The 14,666-nt window shown below is 40.6% G+C and overlaps 1 protein-coding gene across 1 annotated transcript in view; it reads left to right on the forward strand.

Moving 5' to 3' along the window:
* Positions 1-587: 587 nt before the first annotated feature.
* LOC149871401 (uncharacterized) overlaps positions 588-14,666 on the forward strand; it is a 64,775-nt gene continuing 50,696 nt past the window's right edge. The window contains exons 1-10 of the mRNA XM_090034617.1: positions 588-660; positions 5,316-5,387; positions 7,171-7,245; positions 7,778-8,039; positions 9,295-9,409; positions 10,924-11,014; positions 11,453-11,565; positions 11,761-11,977; positions 12,312-12,437; positions 13,771-13,888. Coding sequence (XP_089890743.1) covers positions 588-660; positions 5,316-5,387; positions 7,171-7,245; positions 7,778-8,039; positions 9,295-9,409; positions 10,924-11,014; positions 11,453-11,565; positions 11,761-11,977; positions 12,312-12,437; positions 13,771-13,888 — 1,262 coding nt within the window. The remainder of the gene's footprint in view (positions 661-5,315; positions 5,388-7,170; positions 7,246-7,777; positions 8,040-9,294; positions 9,410-10,923; positions 11,015-11,452; positions 11,566-11,760; positions 11,978-12,311; positions 12,438-13,770; positions 13,889-14,666) is intronic.

Consider the following 14,666-nt stretch of genomic DNA (forward strand, 5'->3'; position numbering starts at 1 on the left):
GAACACTTTTCATTTCATGCTCTTACACTTTCCCTGATGGTGCATAACTGCTGGCTTCTGATATTCTTGGACTCTTCGTGTTTCCAAGAGAAAATCTGTGCACATCGGCACAACTACCATTTCTCAGGAGAGATGAGATTCCCAAACATAAAAGGCTCCATTCCACATCCTGGATAAAAATATTTTCTTACATGCTGGAAAAACTGATATTGAGCGGAAAAACCTCAAAAAACACTCAAAAGTTTCTTAAATTGTATTGATTCCAGTATCTTCAATACCAGAGAAAAATGAGTCTCTTCCTCCTTACTGGTCACTCTGAATTCTTACCCTAGAAAAGTCTTTTAGAAACTAATACTCCTCCCAGAATGCAAATACTCTTGGCCAGCCCCTAGGAAAGCCAGAGCATCTTCTGTTTACCTGTACACCTGCAAAGGGAAGCAAAAAGTTCTGCAACCCCACCTTTCGTGTACCTTGTGAAACAATCTGGGAACTGAGCCAAAGTCACCTCTACCATATAAGGCTCATAAAAAGACAGGTGCTTCCTCAGAAGCCAGCAGTTCGGTACTTGCTACCGAGCTCCAATGAAGATGAGCAATGGCAGCTGGTTACGAATACCACTATGGATACCACTATTGGTGATTGCCTTTACACATAACAAAGGTAGGAGGCTTTTGCTTTTCAGAATCCCCTTAAAGTCTAATTTGCTTCACAATTTGTAAAAGAAAACAATAACCCCTTAGTAGTTTAGCTTTGCTTTGTGAAGCTAACAGGCTTTTATTTTTAAATGAGATTCCCTTGTCTATACCTATTACCTTCCTTCCTAATTGTGATTTGGTAATTTCCTACTGTCCCAAGCCCAGCAAAAGGAATGGGACAAGTTAAAAACAAAACAAAACATGGGCAATAGGGTTGCATCAACACACATGAGTAAAATTTAGACAACTAGTTATTCCCTCTGGTCATTTTTACCTGTTTAAATAATTTAGATTTTGCTGGGGGGGTGATGTTTAACAAATGTGAAATTTGAAACTTGATTAAAAACTTGGCACGCTAATAACATAGACTGAAAGCCTTAGGTTATACCTGGTTTTGCCTCATTGCTATGCTAATACTTCTGGTTTTAGACCTTATATTTAGTCTTCTCTTTTCCACTCCATCAGTTCAAGATGTTTTCAAATTCCAACTCTTGGCAGAAGAATTGATACCAATATTGTGCTCATCACTAGTTCACAAAATAGAGCTCAGATAGATACAGTGATGCTTTTAACTTCTTATACTCTAACTTTCTGTGGAGTAATGTACATAGCTTGTGCCTACATAAGTAACCAACCACACCCCTATTCCCTTTACACCTTTTTCCAATAACCAGAACACAGTCACGCATCTGAATAATCATATTGAAAATTAATTTCTAACTAGGAACAAGCCTATTCTTATAGTCATGACAGCAAATGTTGTAAGTAAATGTGGTTGTAACAGAGCAGTTGTAGAGTACACAGAACACAAAACAATGAGGGAACCTATCTGACATTTGAAATATAAATTTGATTTCGTATTTTGGTTCACCTTTGCTGAAAGTCTTCCTGGGATGGAAGAACTGGCAGATGAAAAAGTTGGCATTTATGGATAGAACCAGTGAAGAGTATAATATAGAGATGACGGATGCCAAAAGTCTAGTCATAATGAAACACTCTTCAGGAATAAATAAGTATCAGAATCAAGGGCTTAATTCCTGCCTGATACCAATCTTTAAATCCACTTTAAAATCCATCAGAAACTGAAACTGGAGTGAGCTTCTCAGGAAAGAGCATCTGAATTTTACTGTCACCTTTTAACTATCTCCCTGCCAGTAAGTGTGTTACTCCCATTGTTATCCATCATTATGACCATTTGAGACTTTTTGTAAATATGGCAACACCAGAACAATGTTCTTGACCACCAAGCTAAAAATATTTATGGAGGAGACCGAAATATAATGTAAAAAAAGAGGAGAGTTTACAGTTTAAAAAGCCAGGGAAGTTTTATAAATAAAAAAAGAAATGAAAAAAATCTGGAAGATGTTTGAAAGAGAGAAAAATCATAGAAATCATAGAAAATGAGGGTTGGAGGGGACCTCAGGAGGTCATCTAGTCCAACCCGCTGCTCAAGGCAGGACCACCCCCAACTGTACCATCACAGCCAAAGCTTTGTCTAGCTGGAGCTTAAAAACTTCCAAGGATGGAGCTTCCACCACCTCTCTGGGTAACTTGTTCCAGGGCTTTACTACCCTCCTAGTGAGAAAATTCTTCCTAATATCTAACCTAAACTTCCCTTGTACAACTTGAGACCATTGCTTCTCGTTCTGTCATCTGCCACCATTGAGAACAGTCTAGCTCCATCCTCTTTCAAACTCTTCTTCAGGTAGTTGAAGGTTGCCATGGAATCCCCCCTCAGTCTCCTTTTCTCTAGACTAAATAAATCCAGTTCCCTCAGCTTGTCTTTAAGTTATGTCTCTCAGCCCCCTCACCATTTTTGTTGCCCTCCACTGGACCCTCTCCCATCCTTTCTGTAGTGGGTGCCCAACATTTAACACAGTACTCCAGATGTGGCCTCACCGGTGCTGAATAGAGGGGAATGATCACTTTTCTTGACCTGTTGACAACACACCTACCAGTGCAGCTCAGTACGCTTATTAGCCTTCTTTGCAACAAGGGCACACTGCTGGCTCATATTAATCTTATCTTCCAGTGTAACCCCCAGGTCCTTTTCTGTAGAGTTGCTGCCCAGCCAGTCAGCCCCCAGCCTGTCCTGGTACATGGGATTGTTCTGTCCTAAGTGCTTAGATGAGACAGTTTAGGATTTCCCCATGACACGGGTGACTCAAATTCCTTCCCTGGTTACTCATGAAAACATCTTCAAAGCATGTGTTTAGCTGACTGTTTGATCTTATTTTCTGATTTAAAGCTGAAACAACTCTGTTGAACTCAGTGCGGCTAAACCCAGTCTACTTATCCATTTTAAAAAATGTACTTTTTCTAATTCTCTTTGGGCTGACAGGTATGAACATGATTGTGGAAAATGACAGGTTATTGGGATATTTTTGTTGCCTCATCAGTTTGAGTTTGTGCACTGATTACACTGAGCTGCTAATGTAGCTGAATCCAAAACATCAGATTATTTCTTCTCGTTGACATGAGTTTTAACAAAGCTCTCCCACTCCTGACTTTGAAAGCTTGGATCAGAAATGGACAGAACTTGCTTTGTATGTTGTAAGCTGGAGTTTTAAATTCAAAGTGCTGGGGAATTTTTTAGTTGTATCATTTGTTAAATTCCTCAGAAGTCTCAGATAATAATATAGTAGGGGTTAAGTTCCAGGCTAACCTCTATTAAAAAGTAATGTTATTACACTATAATTCACCAAGAGGTAAAGAGTGAAATTAACGATCCCTTCTAATGGGCAAGGAAGTACAGAGTGGCATAGCCCCAAACACAGTGCTGGAAATGTTCTGTGTCATGGAACACAAACAGAAGGCCTCCTAGGGTTGGAAAGTTTAAAACCAGTAATGCACCCTTTAAAATGGTGTGGTGTGCACTCCTCCAGTGCCAGTCTTGGATGCCCTCTGCTCCACTCAGGTCAGCCTTGCCCTTGTGAGATGAATAGTAGCTCTGATGGTACATATCCATTGTTTGCAACAAGGAACTAGGGAGCTAGGATTCTAGGTTGTGTAGGCACCGGAGTCTGCCTTCACTATTCAGCATTTGCATTAAGCAGTACCTTTTTTTAACCAGAGGCTTTACATTTTGAGCTTATGTTCAATGTAACAAAAGGGAGTTTGGGATATGACTTCTGTCACTGGCGCAAAAAGCTGACAACTTCATAGGTTTCTATTGATCAGTACAATTGATCTCTGCTGCCTCTGGTTACTGCTGTTCTTCTGCAGTTTATTAGTACTGATACCTGAAATTGTATATCATAAGCCAACTTCTTCTGTCAGAAACAGAGTGTAGAGCTGGGCCCTCTAGCATTAAAGGGGGTTTTCCAGTTTGAATGAGCCTTTGCATAATCTCCTATTATATGCTTTTGTTATTTCTCTGGTGTCATAAATGTATGCTTGGCCCTACAAATACTTAAATCTTATAAATTCAGAATTCTAATATTATAAAAGCCTCATTCTATCTGTCTCTCTGTCCGTAATGCTTTATTTGCACTCTGATTCGCTGCTCCCTGCAAGTAACATGGCGGGGGGGGTGGGCCTGGGCCTAATGCGGGGGGCAGGGGAGTGGGCTCAGACCCCAAGCAGCAAGAGGGAAGGGGGGATGGTCCCAGATGGGAGGTTGGGCCTAGGACTCTGTCCCTGCCCACTCCTCCCCCTGCCCCCCATCATTCTTGACAGCTAATTGGCTAGTACAGAATAAAATAGTAGTAGCATAATTAGGGCAGGGTGACTAGAACAGCAACCCTGCGTATTTAGGGGTGCAGGGAGGGAAGATGCATAAAAATGGCACCCGACGCAGTTGGTGTCTGAATGCACCACTGCAACCAGCATCCAGGAGCTGCTGCTGCCCTGAAAGCTATGCTGCCCTGTTATGCCTCTGCACATCAGAGTCCTTGCTCTGAAGATTTTACAAAGGGCATAAAAGGGTGCATTATGTCTAGCTGAGAAAGCAATGAAATATCTATTCAGATTTCAGGGGTGTAATCCCAAAGATTTCTGTAGGATTTTTGCTACTATAATCCAAAGAGAAGCTTCACTCAGGGATTGATATATACGCATTCTGGGCCAAATTTTTAGGTGGTGTAAATCAGGGTTGTCCCATTGATTTGTAACATGCTGATTTTCACCAAAGGACTCCCTAACCATACAGGTGGTTAGGTGAATCCAGGTTTTCAGGACTGACTTGAACACGCAGATGGTGGATGCTTGGTGGAGCATTAGTGACTAATTATCAGGTTGATCCACATGACGCACAGGAAATAAGCTGAAAGCTAGGAGCAGGCGGAACATCCAAAAAGGATCAGTTAGTGGAGTACCAAAGACCATCACACAGTCAAAACTTTACCTCTTGTAGCCATGAGTTGTAACTAAGGAGAAAAATCCTTCTGTTAAACATTCAAATTAGTTTCACCCTTGCCTCCTTCCTGGTTACATTTGTCTCTTCTTTCATGCACATTTATTTGCCACAGTGTCACAAATTCATTTTCCTCTCAGTTCCCCTGTCTGAAAGAACAAATTCCTGCAAAATCTAGCATTCAGATACACACCACAGGAAAAACTGTGTGCAGTCCTCAAAAGTAACACATTATTATTCTTTTCCACCCTCTCTTCCTGCTGCAGTCCATGCCCAGTTTTCACAACAGGAGGAAAATCCAGAATATGATGATCTGTCTATCCAGCAGCGACAAGACAGTAAGTGCTTTTGCTATGCTTTATATCTTTATTGAATAGCTAAATCCAGTTAATAGTGCCTTAAAAACTCAGCACTTTGGACATAGCACAACTAAAATGTGCTGTGCCTTTAAATAAAGAGGAAGGAAGTTTCCATTGTGAGCAATGCTCAGACTTTTCACATTAATGCTGAAGTGCCAAATCCTCACCTGGTATTAATTGATAAAATTCCATTGAAGTAAATCTGCTTGTACTGATTTCCAACAGCTGAGGATCTGGCTCATTGGCATGATACAGGTATCTAATCTATAGTTTTTATAATGTGTACATAAGGCATATCTACAAGTGTGCTTTATGTGGGTGGGTTTGTTTACACATCTATCACAAAGATAGTTCATAGCCGGTAATAAAAATGCATTTTCTTCATTCTACTGAGATAACTGGCTCACTCATGAAAGGCAACAAAAGTCCAGTGGCATAAGCACCACAGGTATTTAGGATGGCTTCTACAGACATGCCTATAATATGCATTGTACCAATTACTGAAACATAGTGGTTATGTATAGTAACCACATAGTGGAGGAGGTCTTCAATATAACAAAGATGACCAAAAAAATGTTGTATATATTATCTGAAAAACTCATTAGCATTTTTCTACAATAAATTCCTTACAATGTAACTTACCTGATCAGTATGTAGTAGACTAGGAGTATGAATGTAGCCATGATGATCCAGAAAACATGAGAGAAGCAAGGGTTTTTTGGTGATATCTTTTCCTAGACAGGCTGTATAGTTGGGAGAAAAAGTTAGACAAGCTTTGGGGCACAAAGTGCCCTTCATTGTTTTATCTGGTCTTCATTGTTTTATCTGGTCTGTTCTTGCTTCTTCCCCAGACCTGAAGAAGGGTCCTTTGTGCCCAAACCTTTGTCTAACATTCTCTCTCAACTGTACAGAGGGTCCAATAAAAGTTCTCACAAAAAGCCTTGCTAATTAATCTGAAAATTTGAGCTTCTAGCCTAAGTAACCCTGCTAGTCACAGTGACACAAAGTTGAACATAGACAAATTGAACTAGACAAGTGTTACAAAATATTAATAGCAAGTGTAATTAGCCACTGGAGCAGCTTATCAAGAGTGGTGGCACATTCTTTCTTCCTTGAAAAATCAAGGATGATTGCCTTTCTAAAAGAGATGTTTATTTCCTTCACATATTTTTAGTTAGTTAGGAAATCATCAGGTGAAACTGTGTTCTGAGGAAGTCAGACTACATGATCATAATGGCTCCAGTGGCTGCAACTACAATGAGGTTTCTGCAGCTGGTGTTGAGGAACAATAGTGCAGCTCTCAGGATTGCCTATCCCTTTCATTACTGAAACCAAAGAAACCCTCATAGGACTGAACATGAACAGCCGAGGGCCCAATCCTGGCTATGGGTGACCTTAGGTGGAAAAGCACTATGAACATAATGAAGAAGTTGTAGAATTTTACAAAAGCTTATTCCATTTTCCTGGAGAGTATGTGTGTGTGTGTGTGTGTGTATGTGTGTGTGTACATGAGTGTGTGTAGGCCTTCAGCAGAAATGATAGAAAGTTTAGCAGTAGTTTCTCAACATCAACCATGGCAATCACTGACACGAAGAAGGTTTGAAGCAATGATATGAAGAATCCCTTGGAAGCTTTCCAATAAAATGGTACTATCAGGAAAAAACATCACTAATGAGGTAGGAGGATTTGTCTCTATGTCTGCTACCTGATATATTAAGTCTTTCATTAAAAAAACACTTAAAATTTTATTTCTTTTTCTTAGATTTTTCTTCTTCAGTTACCAGACCCCCAGAAGTGACTATCATTCCACCATTGGGAAAGACACTGGCAGTAAAGCGTAAGTTGAACAACTATTATTGTATATGGTTCTGCAGTCATATAACTTAGAAGAATAAAAGGAGAGAAGAAGTAGAATGATTTTTCTCTGAGGACAGGGCCAGATTAAAGATAACCTAAGTTGAAAGATAAAATGATACTCTTCCTAAGTGACAGGGCCAGGGAAAAGGTAAAATGCATATTTGGGATATGCCAATCAAGGTATTTCCAGTTGAGATAAGGAAGTATCAATGCCTTTAAACAAGGGCCTGGTGAGACTATGGGTTTAGTCAAGGTGATTGTACTTGATGACTCGCAGTGTCTGATCCCTAGGTTTATAAGAAATAAAGAGATGGTTAAACAAAAAAAAATAGGCAGCCTGAATGAACAATAGATGGCCAAAGAAATAAACAATCAAAGGAAAAAGCAAACAGAGAATGGATTGTTTGGGACAATAGATGGTACTTGCCAAGAATATGACTAGACAATGAATGAACAAATGAGTGTGGACTGGAATTTTTGGTAGAGCCTCATAGCTTGTTTTTAATCTACAGCTGGCAACCCAGCTCACAATGGTCATGTATGCAGTACCTGGGGAAACTTCCACTTCAAGACCTTTGATGGAGACATCTTCCAGTTCCCTGGGCTCTGCAACTATATCTTTACATCTAACTGTAAAGCCAGCTATGAGGAATTCAACATCCAGATCAGACGCTCCATAATAGAAAACACCACCCTCATTAGCCATGTCAGCCTGAAGCTGGATGGAATGGCCATAGAACTGACCAGGAACGCCACAGTGGTTAATGGCAACCCGTAAGTTCAGACATTGTATTACGTGCTCAAATTGGAACTATAGCTATTCTCCCTCACTGGCTGTTAGAAAAGGTACCTATTTCAATCTCATCCCTTTGAGCTGCTCTAAAATGACTTTGGGGTTTTGGGCGTTCTGGGAGCATCAGAATAATCAGGGGGTGCAGCATCTAGCTTTTTTCCATCTTTATACAGTACCTTCTGACTTGTGCTTTGTGAAGTTTGGCTGCACCTTGGGCCCCAGACTACTGTTCTGATTTATACATACCCATATCTAGAGGCTTGAATTAAAGCCAGAATAAAAAACAGGTGAAATAAGATGCCTAAATAAATTGAAGATCAGAAGCAACAGAAGCCCAACATTACAGTCTCAAGAGACAATCAATAAAGAAATCAACAACAGACAGTACATGCTCTCAGAAAATGAGTTTAAAGGTTTGCTGCCTGAAGAATGCCAGAGGAGTGAATATGGAAAGAGAAACTCTTGCAGAGATTCGGGGCGTTTATTAAAGAATGCTTTTCATCCTGCCCATTCACAGCAGTATCTGGAGTTGGTCAGCAAACTCAACACTTACCTCAACTCATCTACTGTTAGGACAGGACACATCAATGCTGCAGTCATTGTACTGATGGCAGTCCTGGAAGACATCTGCTCCCCAATTGCTTTTGGAGATCCAAACTACATTTAAGCTAGCCACCCAGGTTCTTGGAAAGGTTTCTCAGCCCATGCTGAGCTTCTTGCTGCTGCAACTATCTGCCAGCAGCACCTGAAGTGGTTAATTTAAAGTTAGCTCACACATGTCTACACAAAATGCAGATACTGCTATGCCTACTTGCAATTCAAAACAAAAGCCATCAGAAATTCTCTTTAGAGAGGCTAGCCTTATGTTTTATAAGTCTTTAACTAGTAATAGTAATGCCTTGAAGTGTACTTGTTTGAAAACAGACAGCCATAGTGTTTTTGAATCATGTCATCTAATTAACAGATAAGCATTTTAGGTGCTAAAACATCATTCACAGATTTACTGAAAAGGAATGGAATAAAAATATCACACTGGCCCCACTGCACTTTGTAGAACAAATGCATAGGAAATCATCCACCCCATCACCAAGGCTTTCTAAACCTCACACGGCCCATATTTGGCAAGTGCTATTACTAGCAATTTCCTTAGCCAGCCACATTAAATGTGTCTCAGAAGGTGAGAAAGAATGTCAAATGCTGCACTGTCCATTGAACTTCACTTTGATCTCTCTCCAGGGTGCAGCTGCCTTTCAGCCAGTCAGGAATCCTGATGCAGAAAAGTAACCACTACTTTAAAATCACGGACAAGTTAGGCCTGGTCTTCATGTGGAATGAAATGGATGCTCTCCAGGTAAGATTAAAGTCCAGATGTTGCATGTGCTTGAAAGATTTCATTTAATGTCTTCGTAGCCTATCTGCTTTGGGATTAGCTCTTTTGGGATGTTATCCATCTCCAGTGCATATGCTCCCCTACTATGCTCTCCTATTTCTCTTTGCCTCCCAGAGCTCTGCTAATAACCACCATTCTCCCCAAGCTATTAAAAAAGTCTGTTAATGAAGTTCAATATGCTTCAGATACTAGATACACCCTGCTGTGATGTTCAGTGCCCCTGAGCCCATGTTTCCCAGACAAGAAAACAGACCAGCATTCCTCTCCTGAAATCATGGGGGTGAGGAAAGGGAGCCATGAAAAAAATTAGGTCACGGGTCTAGGACTGGTGTCTTTTGGTAACCAAGCTATGTGAAGAATAGATATGCATTAGCTGCCATGCAAATGACACTTATATGCAATACACTCTGTTTTCTTGCATACCACACAGCCTGAAATAATATACACACCTTGTTTTAGAAAACCAGGTTCAAAATGGGGGGGAAAATGTTTCCAGAGTCTTGGCTGAGTGCTAGCTGCATGCAGGAGGGACAGAGTTCACGCTTCAGTGTCATTTACCATCCCCTTGCTGCTCAGCCAAAAGCTAGTGGTTTAACCTTGTCACAGTCTCTGTGGCATTTCCTCAGGTAAAAGCCACTTCCAATGTGACAGTGGCGGTGCCAGGGGTGAACCACTAGGTTTTGACTGAGCAGGAAGGGGAGAGTGAATAAGGCAGAAGAAAAGACTCTGCCCCTGCTGCACGTGGTCAGAAGGGAACACAGACTCTAGCAGCCATTCCAGCTTCCCCACGCCTCCGTTCTAGTGCAGAAATCAATGTCCTCGCTTAAGACGCTCATCTTAGTGTTGGATAGTTAGCTATGTAGTTAATGTGAAATAGGACTACAGTGATTGATAGTTAAATATTCATTAGAACAGACACTAGAGCTCAGGTACTCCACCTCCTGGGTAAGCGAATCAAGCACCAGAATGCAGATCTGTATTCTCAATTGCTCTCTGTGTCACTGAATATTTAAGGAGGAACAACTTCAGAAAAGGAAAAACTGAGATACCCTATCCAGAATACCTGATAGATTGAGAGTTGGGCCCTCTCCCAGGAAGTGAGAGAGGGTTAAACACCTGCAAGCAGAGGAAGGTACCGAACCTGAGTCTCCAAGTATTCTGGGTTAGGGCTGTTGTGAAAAAGGAAAAACACCCCCACCAATTTTCTGAATCTAGTCCCGTTTTTTTCCCAGCTAAAACTATTCAACACATCTGGACTGAATTCACAAACAGCTTGATGATGACCTAAACTGCAATTTTTAGCAAATAAACTAATGAAAAAATTATCTTAGTCTAGCTAAATATCAGAACTTTATATAGTTTCTTAATGAACACAAGAGACAAGGAGATTAGAAAATATTATATTGGAATTTAGAGCTGGGTATATGCCCTGGATTATAACTATATTTTTAACTCTGTTTTCTTATTCTTTTTAGGTGGAACTGCATGAGAAATATGCTAATCAGACCTGTGGGCTTTGCGGGGACTTCAATGGGATTTCAACCTACAATGAGTTTGTGTCCAACAGTACGTAACAAAAACATCATTAAGCTGTGGTTGTTTATTATTCTTTCCTTGAATCATATTAATTACATGTAGAATGGGGCACTGATCTGTAAATGGGTTGTGAAACTGCAGAGATGTTTATTTTGGCATGCATTTTTTGATGATGTTAGATTGAATACTTGCATAGCACATGTAGAGTATATGAATAGCATCTGAATTTTTCCCCTGAGAGGGCCTCTTTTAAGAGCTGCTAATAGCAACGTTCTGTTCCTTTCCTTATATAGACACTAATCATTAATATGAATTATTCACACTTTTCATCTCCCATTCTATTTGTGGTGGTTGCTACTGATGCTGTGCCAGTGCTTCAAGCGCAGACATCTGTGTTCAAAATTAGAACTGCATTTTTAAAGGCAGCAAAAGCACCATTATAATCATTTTTCATACAATTTGTTACAGATATCAAGCTGACCCCTTTACAGTTTGGGAATTTGCAGAAGCTGGATGGACCCACAGAGCAATGCGAGGATCCAGTACCTTTTAAACCTCTTGCAAACTGCTCAAGTGAATTTGTAAGGATATGCATCCTTCTCATGTATTAAGGGGCTTGTTTGGGAGAAATCTGGGAGGAGTAGGAAAATATAATATGGGTGAAAACAAAGAGAATGACATGTCCTTGAAATACAATGTGAAAATATCTAAATTTTAAAAAATAGCTTTTTGGCTTTCATAAACTCCCTTGTTTTAACCACTATTTCCCCTTCTAGAATGCTATATGCCAAGCGGTACTGACAGGTGAAGCATTTGTAAGCTGTAATGCACTAGTTGACGTTCAAGAGTACATCAGTGCTTGCATACAAGACTTGTGCCACTGTGAAGAACCAATGGCTGAATCCTGCATGTGTAACACCTTTGCTGAATACTCCCGGCAATGTGCCCATGCTGGTGGGGAACCTCTGAACTGGAGAACTTCAGGACTCTGCAGTAAGTATCTCAGGAAATGATTTTCACCCTTGCTTTCAAGAAGCCATCAAAGCCATTCCAAAAATGTTAAATGCACCCCTTCCCCCCACCCCGCCTGTACAGACTCATCGGAGTCACAAATATCTAGAGTGTATTGGAGGCAGGAATTAAAAACTTTAAATGTGAAGGCATTGACTTGGGGTTCTAACATTTTGGATGAGGAATCCTCATTGCCTTTCAAGGAATGCAATTATTAGTTATAGAGGCTGCCTCTCCAAATTTTAAATGGAGAGAAGCCAATACTAGACAATTCAAGCCTTCATTAAAAACGCTATGTCACTTTATCTATTTGCAGCCAAATCATGCCCTTTCAACATGCAATACCAGGAGTGTGGCTCCCCCTGCCCAGACACCTGCACCAACCCCGAAAGATCTCAGCTCTGTGAAGACCACTGTACAGATGGCTGTCTTTGTCCTCCAGGCAAGTTGCTACCTTGGCTCCCTTTTCTCTTCAACACCACCAAAACACTTATTTATACAGGTTCAGCAGTTCTCCTAGGGTGCTCTGAGCCTTTACTGCAGCTAAAGCAACATCTGTATTTTCTCTTGATACATGTGCATAATTTCTACCCATGTCAATAGAAAAACTCTTTCAAATAGGAGGAGTTTGCTCAAGACATACATGTGACATGCAGGAAGTGGCTGAAATTAATACATGACAGGGAGCTCTCTAAACCTGGCTGCTTCCGCAGCCACTATTTATAAAACATTTAATCATCTTTTGCTTCCTGGTATTAGCAACATTGAGTCTCATTCTACAGGAGGATCTATATTGTCTGTGGTGTGCTGACCACTCCCGTCACCCTCTTTAACCAAAGGAAACTAAGTGGGCACTCAGCAGTTTGAAGTTCATAAAACTTATGTATAACATATAGGTGCCAATGCTTAAACAGCTAGTAAATGCCAACAAACTGAGTTCTGGTGTTCAAAAGTTTTGCTAACTGGTGAGTTTGTAGGATGAGTCTTCTGCTTGCCAGCATCTCCTATAGCTATTCTTCTGGCCCTATTATTGCATGATGTGGTATCCCCTTGCTGAAAAATGTAGCCATAACTTGTCATAATAAAATTATCATCCTTGGCATTACTTTCTCTTTTACGTGTACAATGATACAATTGAGATTTTAGCTTTACTCAGTTACCGGCTGTTACTCTGTCCTTTGGCTACTCAGTTTAGTGAGGCTTTATTGCAATGGTTCTTTCCTGATTAGCATATAATAAAGGAGCCCTAGGATTGTAGCTAGTGCTAAGTTGGTTACATAGTCCAGGGCTCTACAGCTGATAGCCTGTGGGCTGATGCAGCTCATGAGGGGTTAAGCTGCAGCCCCTGGGCTGATTCCCCAATTGCTCTAGCTGCAGAAGCAGGTGAGGAGTCCAGGCTCCCCCTCCCTTTTCCCAGGAGGAAGGACAGTGCAGTGTGCAGCATAGGGAATGGAGGGTAAGTCCAGGGCTTTGCATGGTGCATGGTGCAGCAATAGGGGTAACCATGTGGCACATGGGCCAGGTGCCTCTGACTCACCCTGGTATGGTCCATGTGATGTGCAGCACTTTCTGATGTGCTCCATGTAGCATGTGGCCCCAACTGCTTGGAAACCTGACATTGTCCAAACAATGTAGAGATTCCATTGTTAAGATTTTTTTTCCATTTCTCTGATGTAAAAAAGACATGCAACATGTTTTAGAAAGTCTCCCAAAGAAATGTTCCAAAGCAGCTTCTGGAAAGCACAGCAAAATGAATATACTGTTTCTTCCTTTAGGAACTGTGTATGATGATATTAACAACAGTGGATGTATCCCCCATGAACAATGCTACTGCACCTACAAAGGTGAAGCATATGCTCCAGGGGCCAAATTTACATCCACATGCAGTTCCTGGTAAGTCATTGCTTTTGTCAAATCATCGCCTTTTGTGCATTACCTAATAAATGGGGGACAAATCATTGGTTACATAGTACTTGGGAATGAGGGTATACACTAATCCAAACATTCTGATATAATGGTTTTATAACAATTGTTCTTCTCTAGTTCCTGTTTCTAGAGAACAAACACCTGAATTTAAACAAGGATGTCCTGGTAAGGACAACTCAACAAGGCCAGTCATTAGAGGCTTAAATCAGCACTTCAGAATATAAACAACCATATTGTGGGCCTCATATGTGCCTTGGAGCACTCTGATCTGAAATGTGAATCTTCTATATATGTGCTATTTGAAATTTAGAGATATGCTAAATAAAGGGATATACAGAGAGGGACAGATTGCATGCAAATGTGTAACAACCTCTGCATGTATATTACTGGCTCCCCTAGAGTAAATAAAATATAATTACTTCAGTTTGTGTGAATATGTATATATGAGAACAAAAATCTACCAAGTCTCTCTTATTTGTAAGCAACTTTGACTCAAGGTAATGAAGCCAAGAGGCCAAATTCAGCAGGGGAAACTTCCAGGCATCCAATTGAGCTGCTCCCAGTTTCACCAGGGCTGAAGGATTAGGTCCAAGGATTTTCAATGAGGCAGATATGCCCTTCCCTTTTTCTGAGTTTTCGAAGCAATATCAATTAATCATTTATTTGTATACTGTTCTTTTCCCTTAAAGAACCTATGACCAAAAGTAGGAGAAAATGAGAGTGTCATGAATTCCCATCTTCTTTG

This window comes from Crocodylus siamensis, chromosome 2 (genome assembly GCF_052110815.1).
Source record: "Crocodylus siamensis isolate JL-2025a chromosome 2, ASM5211081v1, whole genome shotgun sequence".
Classification (NCBI taxonomy): domain Eukaryota; kingdom Metazoa; phylum Chordata; order Crocodylia; family Crocodylidae; genus Crocodylus; species Crocodylus siamensis.